At 37.7% G+C, this 18,002-nt stretch overlaps 1 protein-coding gene across 21 annotated transcripts in view; it reads left to right on the top strand.

Moving 5' to 3' along the window:
• Positions 1-18,002, top strand: part of GPHN (gephyrin) — a 246,328-nt gene that overhangs the window by 109,768 nt on the left and 118,558 nt on the right. For 16 of the 21 annotated variants that reach the window (XM_081855750.1, XM_081855731.1, XM_081855748.1 and 13 more), the window contains exon 5: positions 3,398-3,436. The exons of the other annotated variants lie outside the window; for them this stretch is intronic. In XM_081855750.1, the coding sequence (XP_081711876.1) occupies positions 3,398-3,436 (39 nt within the window). The remainder of the gene's footprint in view (positions 1-3,397; positions 3,437-18,002) is intronic. 21 annotated transcript variants of the gene reach the window in all.

The raw sequence follows: 18,002 nt of genomic DNA, 5'->3' as shown, positions 1-18,002 counted from the left end.
CACCAAGCGAGTCTTAAGGTTCTGCTACTTGCATGCAACGTCCTAAAAAACTCTGGAGCATGTTACCTGAAAAACGATCTTCCTCTTCACTGCTTGGTAGGGTACTATCATCAGCTAATGTAACCCAGTTAGTTTTGCCACAGCCTAATGATTACCAGCTTGTGGTAACACAGAAGCCAGGCTTTTCACTGGTGGCACTAGTGTTGTGGAAAGCCCTCACTGCTAAAATACAAGAGGCCCAATCAGTGATGGCAGTTCTCCGGCTCATGAAGACACCTGTTTATGTAAGCATTCCCCTGAACTGAACTGAAATTTATTGATTTATTTTATTAAATTTCTATGCCACACTTCATCTGAGGATCACAGGGCAGTTTACAATATAGAAACACAAAATTCATAACATAGCATAGTAACAAACAAAAACAATACTTCCCACAGTATTGTATTTTATTTATTAAATTTCTGTTGTGCTTGTGCACATACTCTGATGGGACTCATTAATTGAATCCCACCCCACATTTAATAGTATTTACTGATTTTTGAAATGTGATAGCACCACATTATAATTGGCCGGATCAGAGGAAATACAGCTTGTTCTATCATATCATCATGCAGTCTTACAGCACAGCTGTGATATTCATGTCCATATTCAGAATATTTTTTCACCCATCTCTCCCTTGTTAATCCTGCATTGCAGCAACAGAATAATACTGGAAAATTCTAACATTCCTTCAGGATGGGTATATCACATATTTCTGATACTTGTTGCGCATTAGTAGATCAAGCAGATTGCTGTGGTGTGTGGAACAATTTTCCTGCAAATTCCAAAGATCTCAGAAGCCTGTTCTGGAGTAACTTGGAGCAGGGCTCTCCATTGTGTAAAATAGCATTAATGCTGATATACAACAGGGCCCACTATCTGCAGTTTTTTGAAACCATTAGTGGCATTTTTGTTCGGGCAGGCCTTCCCAGCTTTAAAAATGGGTCTTTACCATGAGTGTCTGCTATGTTAGCATTTTAATCTCATTTTAAACATATTTGCCTTTTTTGTGTTTTTAACTATTTTTAACTCTTAGGTGTAAAATGCATTGAGAGGGTTGCTTAGAAGCTGATTGACAAATCAATGAGAAGGAGGCAGAGGAGGATACATTTTAAAGAAACATATGCTTAGTTATGCATACTGCAATTGGTTCATTTTATTAGTGGAATATGAATGATTAGAACCTGAATCCTAAATTCATTTATTTCAAAAAAAAAATCTAGTGACTTTAATAACATTTATGTGCCTCATGCTACAAAAGCTGCTACTTTTATATGTCTTATTTTTAGGCAAATTGATACATACTAGTATAGCATCTAGAATAGTGACTGTGATTCATGAGTTGATGCTCAATGAGAGAATTAGCTTTTGGTATGATAGTCTGCTAGTTACTTACATTTCTGTTCTCCTGTGGGCTTTCTGTTTATGCTAGTTTTCCTTTCTAAGCGACTTTAATTTAGGTCACAATATGAGGTACAGCAAACGTGCCATATTTTGTTAAATCAGAGTTATGGGATCCATTCATCCTCTTACTGTCACTACATTTATTAATGTCTGCATACACTTTCTAAAAATATCGTTTCAACACTTAAATCCATACTTGCTCTTATTTTGCTTCTAGTCATAAATCTTGTTCTTGGGTTCAAGACAGACTTATCTCCTGGAGTTTCCATCACTAAGCATTGAAATATATATTTTAATTCGCTCCTGCAGTACTTCTGTGAAGAAGTATTATTAGAGAGGATCCCTGTCTTAAATGTAAAGTAATTGATGAATTATTCCACTTATGAACCATTGCTATATTATTGTATGGCAAACAGGATATGGCAAACATGATTCTTATCTTACAAAATTTTCATGTTCTTACATAATAAATTCCTAAGTAGTCTACTACTTCATCTGAATATGTACCCAATAGGCATACAACTTTGTTTTTTTGTATAAAGTACAGTGCATGTTACTTTTCCAGCTGTATTTCCTTGCCATACTGGACTAAATGTGATAGCACTACCATCATTTATTTATTTACTTATTTATTTATTTCCTATTGCACATTGGTGTGTCTGTTTGCACAGTTTTGTCTAATGAATACTTTCATGAAAGTATGTTGATCTATTTTTTTAGCTCTTAATTACATAAAATAAACTTAAACTACATTTCTGCCAACATATGTCTCATGCACTCTGTGTAATATTGCAGATATATACATTGTATTTTGAGAAAGAAAGAGACCTTAACTCCCAGCAGACACCTAAAGAGTAGTTTTGCCAGGCATGTAGCTGAAACAGTCTCATTGATTCATAATCATACTGCCTTTCCAGAACAAAATGTAGGAAGAATGGATCATACTAGTGTGCTATAAATTAATATATGATATAACACAACCTTTAGCCTTCAATTTTCCACATAATGAACACCATTGAATTACTTTACTGATGGTTTTATGAGAATATTCACTAATAATATAAATATAATCAGATTTAAGGGTCCTTGTGTCCATTTCTGAGCATGACTTTGCTCAACCATATGTGTGGCTCTTTGTGGGCGACCACTTAATGAAGGAATGAAAGCTCCCTGGTGTAACTAATTTTCTTAGGAAACTATTGTCCACCTAAATCCCACTCTGAGCCTCAAACACAGATAAATATTTCAAGAAATAAAAGGTAAATTTGAATTTAGAAGGGTAAATTTGAATTTAGAAAGGTAAATTTGAATTTAGAACAGGCTCATCACAGCTATCTGCCAATCACCCATTCCTACCACCCTTCTGAGTAATACCCCTCCCCACCTTCTCACTATATAGAAAGGTCTGGAAACTTCTGTTTCAGTGTATCTGAAGAAGTGTGCATGCACACGAAAGCTCATACCAAGAACTGACTTAGTTGGTCTTTAAGGTGCTACTGGAAGGAATTTTTTTGTTTTGAATTTAGAAGAAAGTGTTGATCCACTTAATGAGATCATTTTGCCACTTACTACCATCTGCACAGATCCTGTTTCTTTAAATCAATTCATTTTGAAAGGTTTTTTGATTTTGTGTGTGTGTGCCTGTACCTGTTCCCAAGAGAGATGCCCTCACGCTATATGTAGGCTCTATGTTGTCAAACTCTTCGAAGAAAACTAACTGCAGGTAAGTGATGTTGTTGTTTTTGTGAATAGAGGTGGGAGATTGTGATATTAAAATGCTGTGGGATTTTCAAACCTTTCTCAAATCTCAGAAAACGTTTGCATCTGGGAATGGGCAAAGGTTCTGTCCAGTTCTTGTTGTGCTCTAAGCACGTCACCATCCCTAAATTGACCTGCTTTTCCTTGAACCTGGGAGTCAGAAATCCCTTTTTCTCTTCTGTTTTTCTGCTGCAGAAATTCCCAACATTCCCATTTTGTGGGCTCCAGAGAGGGGTAAGCAACATCTTCAATCCCAGCCAATCATTTCTAATCCAGCTCTTTGCTAGTATTTTGGTTTGTTTTATTTTGAAATCATTTATTAGAAACAATTTTAGACGCGTTCCCATTTCTTTAATTTTCTTGTGGATTCTCATTCTTTAATTTCATTTATAGGAGGGTCCCCAGGCCTCCCTCAGGCACTAGGGCTCAGCCTCATTTCCATTTGTGTGCTGTACTCTTGTGGATTTTCACAATACACTATGTTGATCTAATGCTGTTACTGGAAGATGAGCATCCAGATTCTGGGGTTCTTTCACTTAAAATATTCTTAGTTCCGAAAGAATAATGTCATCTCACTGCCCTGGCAATCTGTTCAAGAGCTTCTCTTTCCTCCTTGCCAGCAGCTTTCTCTGATTATTCATGGGCACAGCCCTCTTCAAACTCTGCTTTTAAAAAATGATATGGCGCTCATTGCTTTCTTTCTGCTTTGTCTACTTGCTGGCTGCCTGGCATTGCAATATACTATTTTGCTGCTTGATTTCCTGGAATGGTCCTCTTCACCACTGATTGTGTGGCATAAGACTGCCCAAGGTACTGCCCATGTATCCTTGCTGCCATTTGTATATGACTGCTTATAGGCAGTACCTCCAACTGAACTTTTCTCTTTTCACTGGCTAGCATTGCTCCCTTGCTGCTGTGTGCATCTGCTGACTTCATGGAACTGCTGTTCTGATGCTTTGTGCACCTGCTGATTGATTGATACTGCTCTATCAACTTGTTGCCTGTTTTGTCTTTTCCCTCCTGCCTTGTCCGCTTGACCACTAGCTTACATATAACTTGTGCTGCCCTCGGAATCTGATTACACATCAGCATTGCTGTGTTTATGCAATCGTGCTCATCTGCTGATTGTTTGCCATTCCTCTTTTTGCTTCTTTACTGCTTACTCTTCCAAAAATCTAAGTAAAAATGTGAGGAAGCGAAAAATGCTCTGATTGGCTCAAACATGCCCTTATCCAAGCTCACATACCCACATTTTGTAAATGTATTCCTCTCTATTTTCATCAGAATACTCAATCTCAGCCTCTAGATAGATTGAGGGAGTCTGGATCTCATTTTTAGTCTTTTCTTCCATTATTTACCTCATAAAACAAAATACTTTACAATATGCATAAAGATTAGTAGCAAGAACAATTTATGTTTATGAAGTGGTTCATACCAAACTTACTGAAATGATTTCACTATGGCTACATAACATAGTTAATTATTTATCCCATCATTTTATTGATAGTGAAACAAACTCAGGCAGATTAAAGTTGGATCTCTTGTTTCAGCAAATTTGACCATGATCATAAATGAGGGAAGGAATTGCAAGGCTGATGTTTCAATTACTTGATTGACTCCCTGTTAAGTGTACCCTAACTTATTTTGCAATGTTGATTTTAAAGCGTTTGGGAGACCAATAGGTAAACATATCTAGTTTACCTATTACAAGAGAGCAAAAAAGCTGGCTATATAACATACAAAACAAATGGCTATCTCACCATTACTAGATATGTGGCAGGTCATTCTGTTGTATAAAGGGCAAAGCTGAAAACATCTCACTGTTGACTTAGCTGATGTGATTCTTCCAGCTTATTGTAGTCTAGCCTAAAGAAAAAGTAGAAAAGATTCCATTTAATGTATTGATTTTATGGCAGAATTGAAGGAGGGGGAGGTGTTGCTGAGCAAACCTTTGACCATCACATTCTATCTATAAAAAAAGTTCTGAGGAGTCTGGCAAAAGATACCAGCTTTTTAAAAGACAGTAACTTTTTTTCTTTTGAAAATATTCTTAGTGCAGTACCAAATGTATCCCAGCTTCAAATGTTCATTCACAGCACTATCACTTATGTTATAAGTTTCAAAATCTAAGAACCTGTGTTCTTAACTTCTACCTGTGTTCCACACAGCTGACATAACTCATGTCTGTTGCTGATACTCTCTTTCCCATTATCACCTACGTTTAAAAAAGCATTTCTGCAGCCGGCCAACTAACAGAGAATGTAGTTGAGACTTGTATTCATGGCTTCACACTGAATGAACAAAAATCTGAATTTTGTTAGAATTTGTGGAGCTTGCAGCACTGGGAAGGCTGGTTTTCTTGGAATATTGTATAGTTGCTTAAATTATAAGGAATTCTAGTGGAAATAGTAAGTTTTGCATGACTTCCTCTAATTTCCAGTCACTGCTCTCTGCACGTTTTTAATGTCTTTGCTCCCTCCATCATGCATTTTGAAATGACAACAAATTGTGTTGTATGGGACTGAGTGGCTCGTAGATAAATCCCCATTATCCAATTCTAACCGACATAAATATTTGCTTTCCTGCATCATGTAAAAGTTTAAAAGTATAACTGAAAGTGTTAGGTTTCAACTTTTCCAACATATACTATCCAATTCACTGCTTTTGTTTTTGTTTTTAAAGCCGGCAAACCTAATTGCAAATGAATTATTTGATACTCTTTCAACTGAAAATTGTAACTGCTGAAATATCAGGAGGGATTTCAACAGGAAAGTTACTAATAAAATAGGATGGACTTTTCAACTGAAATAGTGAATGATGCACACACATTCTAGCAACATAATAGCAATATTTGTTTCATTTTATGAAGCCTGTGATTTTTTGCAATTAATGTAAACTTGCATTATTTTTATTTGCAACTTTACTCCCAATGTTATTAGTTTTTCTTGACTGACATTCCTCGTATTCAAACTGAAATTCTATTCTTCAGTTTCTTCTTTTTTGAAAACTACTTTGTCTTGTGTGCTTATCAATAGCATTTTAATTTATTTTAGTCCATTGCCTCTAGTGTCTGAAGCCAAACTACAATCTTTCATTCAAAATAATTTTCGTTTGTTTTAGCATCTCTTCCAAGGAACTTTCTCTTATTATATTAACCAAAGTTTTTAATATTTTTTAAGGCTGGTGGTTTTCGTATTAGTTTCTTGCAACCACAATTAAATAAGGGTACTGAATTATTTGCAACATTTAGGTTTCCCAGAGTCCAACCAGAATTTTCAATCCTAATTTATTATAAACTCCTTTTCTTTCCCCCTTTTAAGAACACCCAACATGTGTATGCTATCTTGGTCTAGTTTGGACATTTCAGCTGTTTTAGGTTCAGATTTTTAAACACACACCTTTGAAATTCTGAAAAATAAACTCCCCAATTAAAACTCTCAGCTGTATCTTTAGCCCTTATTGTTCTGTTATATTTTCCTTACAATAAGCACTTTGTCTTTTTGTCATGTAATCACAAAATATCCTGAGCTCTTTAGAATCACGTGACACCAGAGTTGTAGTTTTATTTCTCATTAAACTTAGAAAATTAATTTATACCTTTGAATCAGTTTCCATTTTGTATGTGGAAAATGTTTGTATCCTTGCTGGCATATCTATTGACAGTACAAAAATTTTATTGATATCTGATCTTCATGAGGCTTCAAAGATTTAATCTTGCTGATATGTGGACTTCTGTGATTTTCTTTAACCAAGTATTTATTTATTTATTCAAAAATGAAATGGTGTGTGATTCAGGGCATTATCTTCATCTGAGCCCTACTCTATGGAATAGGATTTAGCCATACAGATTGTAGCAATAGGACCATTGAGGTCTTACAATATTTTTTGTAAGTTAGATAAAGGTAGAACATCAAATGTAGTCAGTTCAGTTTTTGGCCTCATAAAGATTATTCTTTCCCCTCTAACCAGGTACATCTCATTTTGCCAAGTCATGACTTCTGCTCTCCCTAGCAATGTGCTTCCTGCAAAGCTCATGGTATCAAAAGCATGTACCGGTACATATTTTATCCAACATGTGTTGTTTTCAAAGTGTTAGACAAAGCATGCTTGAAGTTGTTGTTCTTGACAATTTTGTATCCATATTGCCTCCACTCAAACATAGTTGTGGTTTCTAGAGTTGTTTTGCGTCGTGGTGGTGGTAGTTTTTGTTGATATCATTTATAGTATTTTTGTGAAATATAGGTGATCATTCTGCAAATGTTTTAGAGATTGTTTTAAGCCTTTGAATCATCAGTGCAGCTTACTTTATACCACTGAAGTGTCGGTAGTGAAGTGGAAATAATACTGTTTAAAGCTGAACTTAAAAGTTCAGTATGAGCAATCTTGTTATTTTTTTTTAAAAAAATAACTATATTGACATCTCATATTAATAATAGGTAATTACTCATCACCACACAATATATATAGATCATATATATCCGCCCTCCCACCTGCTCAGTCACCAAACTGTCCAAAGGTAGTCAGAAGAAGGCCTCTTCAGATGAGAGAGTATCTGCAAACTCTCAACTAAGCCTCCCCTGCTTACTACAGTGATGGAGAGAAGGATTATAATGCCAGTTGGAGAATCCCCAGCTGAGAAACTGGAGAATACCTAAAGCATTCCTTTTGTCCACAAAAGCAATCTAGCATTTGAGTAGTAGCAAATCACAGCTAAGAAGTATACTGGTAATAAAGTTCTCAGGGTCACTTTACACATTTCAGAATTTATCACAACTACGATCTATATACAGTGGTGCCTCGCAAGACGAAAATAATCCATTCCGCGAGTCTCTTCGTCTTGCGGTTTTTTCGTCTTGCGAAGCAAGCCCATTAGCGGTTTAGCGGATGAGCGCTATTAGCGGCTTAGGGACTTAGCGGATCAGCTGATAAGCGGCTTAGCAGATCAGCTGTTAAGCGGCTTAGCAGCTTAGAAAAAGGGGGGGAAGGGGAAAAAACCCGCAGGAACTCGCAAGACATTTTTGTCTTGCGAAGCAAGCCCATAGGAAATTCGTTTTGCGAAGCACCTCCAAAACGGAAAACCCTTTCGTCTAGCGGGTTTTCCGTCTTGCGAGGCATTCGTCTTGCGGGGCACCACTGTACAGAAGGAATTTAGATAACATGCATGCAGATAATAGAGCAAAAAACCTGAATGTGTGATCATCACACAACACAGCCCTCACAATTGAGGCGGCCCAGGGCTGCAACATCATCACACCATGCACACACACCCCACGGCATGCACGCATGATGAAGGCATGCCCCACGGTGTGCGTGCACACCCTGCAGTGTGCTGATGTCACTCACACAATCCCCAGGACGTTCTGACTTATCTTGCGGATGTCCCCCGGCTTGTGGGCATGACGTCTACACACCCTGTGGCGTGTGTGTGCGGCCGCCAGGAGGCGGTAAAGAATTGAAAAACACCTGAAGTAGTGGAGAACCCACTCTGAATAAATTACAACATGAGTTTTTAAACTATCTGAACTATAAACTATTCTAAAGGTTTATGGATTCATGTTTAAACTCTAATTGGCTTTAATAAACTTACTAGACCATGCAAAATGTTTGACCTACCAAAACAGACACAGCCCTAGTCTTTTATGGTGCCACTTAAGGGCATGAAAAACTGTTCTTCTTGCTTGCCTGACTGCAGAAACAGAACTTAAATAATACTCAGTTTTTTATAGGAAAGAATTATAAATTTATCTGGATTTCAGGCCTTATCAATTTGTGTTACGCAGGACAGAATGTTCAACACAATGGGCTGTAGCCAATGTACTTTGTCCACTAGTGTGAGGGCTTTTTGGCGGATGAGTTTCAATGTTGTACAATATAGGAATCAAATGCAACAGTTGCTAGCGGAGACTCATTTCTTTTGCAAAATCTTTCTACATTCTGACAATCACAGAAACAAAGTATGAATGACTTGCATTCCTTTTATGTGCCTCTCTAATGTTTAAGAGCGCTTGTACATTTCCCTGTTGGAAGTGGTACACATGTGAACATAATAGATTTTTCCCCCATAGGAGAGTTGTATAAGCATCTTTTCTCTACCAAATCCATGTTTGTGTATTTTATGTATTGTAGTTAAAACATTTCTGCACCACCTTTCAATTAAAAATGCCCAGGGTGGTTCACAATCACTCCCATTGTGTTTAAGGAAAAGAGCCAAAACAGAAAGCATACTTCAAATATGAAATGAGTGTTAATATCTATAGACTTTCTAGGAATTACCTTTTATATTTTTCTGGCAAATCCAGCATTATTCATCATTGTATATCCACTTTTAGGTTTCAGGAATAAATGTATGTATTCTTTTAGAACTTAAGATCAGTAGCACCTACCTAACTATAAATCAAACACATATTTAGAACTATCCCCCTTTCACTTGATCTGTTTCACCTTTTCTCAAATATATTTGTGGGTTTTGTCTAAGGTTTGAAATGGCTTTAGTCTCTTTTCCTAGAGTGTTCTATTTTTGAAACAGAAAATAATAAGAGCAGTTACTATTAAAATATTTTTTGTGCCTTTAGTGACTTGTCTTTTGCACTATTGCACTTCCCCACCCACAGTTTTTAGTCTTCTATAGTTCAAAACTCTTTCCACAATTCACCAATAAACTTGTTCCTTCCCATTGTCCACATTGTATTGATATATTATGATTCCGCCTTTTTCTACATGATTAGTTTTGATGATATATGGTTCTTTGACATCTCATTTACATTAAATGCCATTATATTATTTCCAGATAATGTTTGCATTTGTGCAAAAGATAATTGTGCATTCTGTAGTAATTTTATACTTAAAAAAATAACTCATTGTATATGATCCTGACTACCTTGAATGCAAATGATTCACATGGGCAAAATGGAGCCTATGCATGCAGACAGAGTGAATGGCCACTAGGGAAATGTAAAGCCTGTGTGGATTGGAGCATGAGTCATTTGGTAGAGAGTTGGATGAAGGTACATGACAGGTAAACCAAGACTTTCTCTTGATGGCCAGTAGTGGCACCTGCTCATCAACCTTTATGTGTTAGTGTATACAAGCAACTAGGGTGGGCAATGGAGGGGTAGGGAATCTAGCAATTTTATGGGAACCTCAACCCATGCTACACTTGTGGGGAACTGAATTGGTCCCTAGTATTTTTAAGAATTTCCGAAATGTGAAACTACTGTGATGTTAATCAATTTGCACTGTACAGTTGCAAAGGACATTGCCTCAGTGGCATCCATAGTTCAGGGGTTGTACTCAGTCCATTTGTGCAACAGAGGAGAAAAGCCTGTGTAAAGTTTTGTTCAGCTATATGTCAATGAGCCACATTGTAAGCAATGACAGTTAAAGCAGAAATACCTAAAATACACTATTTGATTGAGGTCACATAATGACATTGTTGTCGTCAAACCTTAGCATTACCAGTCTTTACTTGTAACTCTTCTAAACTGGCAGTTAAGTAGTAGTTGCAATTTCACAGCTTGCTCACTTTCTATACTCATTATGGCTCAGTCTCTTCATTCAGTATCTCAATTCCCCTGCAGTGTATTCAGTTCTTCTGATCTCAAACTTTCCTCTACTTTTGTTTCATGTAGTTTAACAAACCAACTGTGTAAGATACAATTGGTTGCTAAGTCTGTGAAGAAATCGGAGCACAGATTATGTAAAGTAGTTAATCAAATAGAACTTAGGCACCATATTTCAAGTTTTTGTGTATTGGCACAGTATTAATATAGTGACTCACATATCCCTCTGGTAATTTATATGCAGATAAATAAATGAACTTGTTAAGACTGGAGCTATAAGCAGAGGCAAATGCTTTATCTTCTACCCATCCCTGTCCCCAGTGTTCTGCAGTGAAAGTCAAAATGATGGATAAAACTATAGCATTTGACAAATTACTAATAGAAAACCAGGTGGGTATAATTTAGAGTAACAGACACAGGCCATTGATTGGAATACTATCAGTAATCTACAATGTGTATCTTTATAAGGTATAAACTTGGGAGATTAAAAAAACCATAATGTGAACATATTATCTGACACATGCAAAGAATGAGCAAGCTTTTCTTAGGAGGGTCTGGTAGTAGTAGAAAAACAGTTTCCTCACCCAGTTCTCTTATCTGCCTTCATTTTACCCCATCTTTATGTATGCAAGGCCTTTGTGAGTTCCTGTTTTCTCTGTAGTGCAGACAGTTAATAGGCTAACATTAACCAGTTCCTATCTGTACCCCTCTAACGTTTTGCAGAGCCATTCCCTGTGTAACTGTTTTCATGTCCTCAACCCAATGCGCTACACCGAAACTATGTTTTCCTGATCTCAGGGGTTGCCCTGGATGAGTTTCTTTCCCCTTTTATTTTTAGAACCCTACCTCAAATTAAGACCTTTTGACATCAATGAGTTGTCCAACTATTTGATTAATGTGATGTCCATGCAGTCTTTATGTACCTATGGAACTTCTCATTCTGATTTACCAGGACTGAGATGTGGTTAGTTGGAATTTTGCTACTTTTTATTGTGTCAGCCTTTTTTGTGAAATAAAGCACTAGCTTTTGTGGGTGAAAGTGGATAATTCTGTTTTGTTAAGGGGCAATAATACCTAACTTCTTCCAAAGGACATCCTTTAGAGATCTGGCATAAGAATAATTCTACTACAGGACAAAGATACAGATACCTCCTCTACAGTCACTATATTTAATGTCACATATAGGATAAAATTGCTTATCTGAGCTTGCTGTCCTTTCCATTTTTAGTCTTCCATAGCCTATACATATTTAATAATTGCAATGCCTGCTAGCTAAGGCTATTTGTCAAGGTCATTTTTTTCCTGACTTGAATTCTATTGAAGGGCTCCCTGGGCTGCAGGATCATTGTTTATGGAGCTCTTTTGTATCTTGTACTAGCACCCTCTTCAAAGTGTCATTCTGCTCAAGGACAAAGAAGAGGGATCTTAGTACATAAATTAAGGTAGAAGTGTTTGTGAAAAGCTTAGAAAAGCATTTCATTACTTGAAGAGTGAGGAATAATATCCTTGTATGTCCATTACAAATTATGTGTACAGTGTATTGTTAAATCCTTGTTTAGACCAGGTTTGGTTACCTACTGGAGCATTCTGAGGCAGATAGCTGCAGTTCATGTAACTGATAATTAGGAGATTCAGAACCCCATTAGCATACATTATATAACAGATGTATGAATATGTTGTTGTTTAATTTACAAATTGCCTTTTACATGCAACTCAAGGCAATGTCACTACATACAATTAAAAAAGCAAGCTAAAATAGTTTTTTAAAAAACATTCAGCACAAAATTTAACTAAAGCTGGGTTTAAAACAATACATAATGAACACATAAAGCAGAGATCTTTTCATTCAGGTGGAAAAGCTTACTGAAACAAAATTGTCTACAGCTGCAAAGCTTACTCAGGAGTCTTTCATACTTGTCAGACTCTGACAATTCATGTAAATACATTTTGTATCTTGTTAAATTTTGGATTTTCTCAGTAGGCTCTGAAGCAAAGTGTGAATTCTTTCCATTTTGTGTAGTGCCTCCTTGTGATAGCATGATTGGATCAAATCACTTGATCATCATTCTGGGAACCCTAATGAAGGAGCTTTCATGCCCCAAAAATTGCTTTCATCAACAATTATCATTAAACAGATAAAATCCAGAGTAATTTTTCCAAAACCCATGGGCAGAGAGTTTCAGTGATCTAGCTTGGGGAAACTGCATCTGAGAGCTATTTGTAGCCTGTGAAAAATCATATAACAAAAGATCCTCATAGAACATCTGGGCTGCAACCTGACAACACCACAGGAGACCACAATTGATGGCAAAAAACGTTGCCTGAACAAACCTGGTACCATATTGTTTCTTATATATGCAAATCTTCTTTTTTCAAATATAGCTGAATTGTACATTTTTTAAAAAGTTTTTGAGACTATATAGTGGGTTATTCTAAATACACACATACATGCAAGTTTAGAGTGGAATTCAATATTGTGCCATGATGAACGCCCCATTAGAACAAGCATTGCAGCTTGCTGGATGGAATGATACCCCTCTTCTCCCACTTTGTGCTGTTCTGGGGGTTATTTTGATCCTCCCCTAGCCAATTTTGGGGGCACTGGGGTGTGTGTGGGAGGAGCACAGGGCTTATTCTGATAGGACTCATTCGTTGTAAATCCCACCCTTACTCTTTAACTAAATTTCTGCTACAAGATTCCTTTATAAATGGCAATTCTTCCTTAATGTTTGTAATAAAATTTCTTAGATAGAATATTAAACATGTCTCTTACTCATGTTCCCACATTTTATGGTTGTACCAGAAAACAGAAAAGTTGGAAAAGGTTCAGAAAAGGACAACTAAAATGATCAAGGAGTTGGAGTGAAATGAGGCAAAGTTACATTTTTTTAAGAGGGAGGGAGATGACAGAGGTCTAAATTTATGCATTGTCATATAGAGCTAGGCACCATCCAAGGAGGCTGAATGTTGGAAAGTGCAGGATGGACAAAATGAAGTACAGTCAAACATTGGTTCCCAAATGCCTCCATTTTAGAATGTTTCGGCTCCTAAATGTCAAAAACCCGGAAGTAACTGCTCCAGTTTTTGAACAATTTTCGGAAGCCAAATGTGCTACACAGCTTTTGTTTTGAGTTTCCTTATTGTATTGAGGCTTCCGCTTTCAGTTTTCGGTTGTCGAAGATTTCGGAAGTCGAACGGTCTTCCGGAACGGATTATGTTCGACAACCGAGATTTGTACAGTGGTACCTCGGTTTAAGAACAGTCCTATTTGGGAACGATTCAGTTTACGAACTCCTCAAAACCGGAAGTAGTGTCCTGGTTTGAGAACTTTACCTCCGTCTAGGAACAGAATCTGAACGATGGAAGGGCACCGGCGACAGGAGGCCTCATTAGGGAAAGCGTGCCTCAGTTTAAGAAAGGTTTTGGTTTAAGAACAGACTTCAGGAACAGATTAAGTTCGTAAACCAAGGTACCACTGTACTTCTTTAAACAATGCATAGTTAAACTACAGAACTCTCTCCCACAAGATGTACAGATAGCCACCAACTTGGATAGTTTTAAAAATGCTCCCTGAGGGGAGTTGAAAAAGAAGAAGCTTGAGAGTTGCCACCATCCAGCTCCCAGAGTGACCCTCCTTCCCCCAACTGCCACCATAGTGGCATCTGAAGGATCATCTTGCCCTGAGGGGAATGAGAAGAAGCAGTAACAGCTTCTTCTAAAACATACAACCCTAGCATTTGGCCATCATTTTGCCCTGCCAATAACAGCATTGCCTCCTCTAATAAACTAGTCAGGAATTATTTGCATCTATTAATGATAGCATATACCACCTCTGTTTCACTCACAGAACTCCCAATATCTTCCTGCCTCAGTGTGTGGAATGTCCACAAAAACAGATTCCTTCAACTGTAGCTGATTCCCTTTCAAGTACAGTGTTACCTCGGGTTAAGTACTTAATTCATTCCAGAGGTCCGTTCTTAACCTGAAACTGTTCTTAACCTGAAGCACCACTTAACTAGTGGGGCCTCCTGCTGCCGCCGTGCCGCCGGAGCACGATTTCTGTTCTCATCCTGAAGGAAAGTTCTTAACCCGAGGTACTATTTCTGGGTTAGCGGAGTCTGTAACCTGAAGCGTATGTAACCCGAGGTACCACTGTAGTGTGTAATTTTTGAAGAAATCCTTTATTTCAGAATCATCTTAGGAGGGTTTCAGAGAACCAGGTTGCCCCCCGCCGCCACCATTGAGTTTTACATCAAGATATTAAGGGGAAAGCACCATCTGCAAAACAAATGGTAGATTATGTCTTAGATCCAGAGTCTCCTTCTTATCTGTGAAACTTACACTACTTGGAACCATAACTATTGACACATTTTTCTCTGTATTCTTCACTTTCCAAATCTTGCTGTCTTTTCTGTCCTTGGATTGCTCAAACCTGTGTCATGTGTATTCAGACTTTTCTTATGGCATCTAGCTTTTCATTTCAGCCTGCTAGATCATTCCATTCAGTGTTTTCCGCAAACTGCCAAGGATAGCTCAGTTCGTAGAGCACGAGTCTTAATCTCAGGGTTGTAGGTTCAAGCCCCACATTGGGCAAAAGATTCCTGCATTGCTGGGGGTTGGACTAGATGACCCTTGTGGTCTCTTCCAACTCTATAATTCTCTGTAGATAACCGCATTTTGATGATTCAAATTATGCAATTTACTCCTTTATGTCATTTTGATACTTGTAATAATAAACAAAATCATTTTGAATTGAAATTGGACCCTTGTGGTTCATGTTAACTGCCCCTGGTAATACAGGGCCCCCTTCTTTTCATAGTATGCCACAGCTCTTAATCCAAAATCACAAAATACCATAAATTCATGGTAATACACATACAGTGGTATCCCCGGTTATGAACTGGCTCTGTTCTGGAGGCCTGGCCGCATCCTGAAGATTTCGTACCTGGAGGACCACTTCTGCACACGCGTTTGCCGTGTTCGCAACCCAAAGGTTACATTACCCGAAGGTAACATAAGTCGAGGGTCCACGGTACATCCATGTTTTAGTGTTAAACATATTATCAGGGACACATTAAGGCTTGGTAACATAGCTTCATATAAAATTAAATGTCAAGGAAACCTCACTCCCTGACAGGCTGCTTTTTTTGGTGTAAGAATACTTTTTGTGAGGGAGCCTTCCATCATTTGCGATCATTCCATTGTCCATTTGCAGGCTAAACCAGTACCTTCCAGAAACAGTTTTACCTTGTGATTAAACTGTCTAGAGAGCCTCTTAGACAGTAAGGGATGCTTGCATGCATTTTGCAAATAAATATTTATTGCAGCACGTACGCACTTTGGAATATACAATGAAAATCATATTCTGTTGTTTTAAGATTGAACACTCAAAAAGGATTTGCATCCTGATAAGATTAGAAATGTACTTTCATAGCATACATAACTATAAGAATGTCCTTAGTATTAGGCCGTAGTGTTAGTGTTTCACTTCCTAGTCTGCCAGAGAGTGGTAGCCTTTGTTATTTCTAGAGGGCTAAAATGGAGATTCATTATCTTATTAGAACTTCTGTAATCTGACGCGCTTTTTGAAAATCTCATGAATGAGTTGTATTGATAGAGTATATAATTTATAAAAAGAAAAGTGAGGTTTTAATACTTGTGTTTAACAATAAAAGTCCAAAATCATTAGCACATTGTACTTGAAGGACATTTTTTTCTCAAAGCAATAGCAGATTATATCTGAATGGCTAAAGCAACTCCACTTTTACATTATTTCTGTTGTGATGGTTGAATCTTGCACAGGACTAGTCTTGTGAATTTCAATTAGCAATAATTGTTCCTTGGATTAACCTCACTGAATCTTTATTTGAATCTTCAAACCTTTCTTCTACCACCATTCTATTCAGATAATATAAGTTGCTTTTATAGTGATGGGGATACTGCTTTTCTATTTGATAGTTGGTTAATGTTAGTTGATTGATGTTGGTAAATTATTCAACTTGCTCAAATATGAAATCTGATCATCTTCAGAATGTGATCTCTGTGTTCCTCAGAAATTATAACTTATGCTTACATAGCTGGATACAATGAGGTAGTTTTGTTATACAGAGTAGTTCCATTAAAAATGATGGCTTGCTCCGGTGGGGTAAAGTCTACATTGTGCACCTGTCTGTACCAACCAAATTGTTTCCCCTCCATCTATCCCTTATTTCAAAGAGGGAAAGCTGTGAAAGCATTTGGACTTTATAATTTGTTTTGCAACCTCCATTTTACTGATAAAATTGGTATAAAGCTGATGTAGTATGATGGTTATAGTGGGTAAGAGATGAACTATGAAAATCTTTGTTTAAACCTCACCTCCACCATGAAATCACTAAGTGAACCTAACAGACAACTACTCCCTCCCAGCTCTAGTCCCTATCCACAACATTAGAAGTAATAATACTGACATATTTTGCAGGATTGTTTGAAAGGATTGCAATTATATAATGCAAGCATTTAGTGAAAACACTATACAAATGTTAAGTACTATTAAAGAAAATAGTTCCAATTTTATTTATTATGGTCATTTTTACTATTCTTTTTTTCTGTCTGCTACCCAGGACATACTTCCATTACTTTCAGTGTTAATTAATATTGTGTTTAAAAACTGTATAACTGAAAAACAACCTCCTAAAACCAAAGTTTACACTGCAGGCATGTCCCGTCCCCCACTTACCCAGGAGTTATGTTCCGGGGTCCCACATGCATAATTGAAATTGTGAAAAGTGGGGAGGACTCCACTTTAATAGAGAGGGTGTGCAGGGAAGGGGGAGGAGAGAGAGAGACTTGCTCTGAAAATCACTCAACCTGTGAGTGCCTGGGCCTGCCTGCTTGCCTGAGGGGAGCCAGTGCACATGGCAGTGGCTGGCTGAGGAGGACGCCCAGTAGAAATGGTGCCAGGATTGGGGTGCAGATGTACAGCGGAGCAGCAGGTGCCGGGAGAAGGTGCCTCCTGCCCTGTGCTGCTAGTTGATTGAAGGGCACCTTCCCTCGTTCAGACAGCGCCCCCAAGCAACTTCCAGGCAGCAGCCCTGGCCAAGGGAAGGCCTATTTATTTATTTAGCAACGGCCTGCATAAATGCAGGCACGTGTGAGTGGAATGTGCATAAGTGGAGGGCCCTGTACACGCCGGTCCCACTTTATGAAAGTTTGCTATGGGAAAATTCACTTATCTGAACACTAGGAATTAGTACCCAAAC

This window comes from Podarcis erhardii (assembly GCF_964252035.2).
Source record: "Podarcis erhardii genome assembly, chromosome: 1".
In the NCBI taxonomy this organism is placed as follows: Eukaryota; Metazoa; Chordata; class Lepidosauria; order Squamata; family Lacertidae; genus Podarcis; species Podarcis erhardii.
This window is presented reverse-complemented; position numbering and strand designations above follow the sequence as displayed.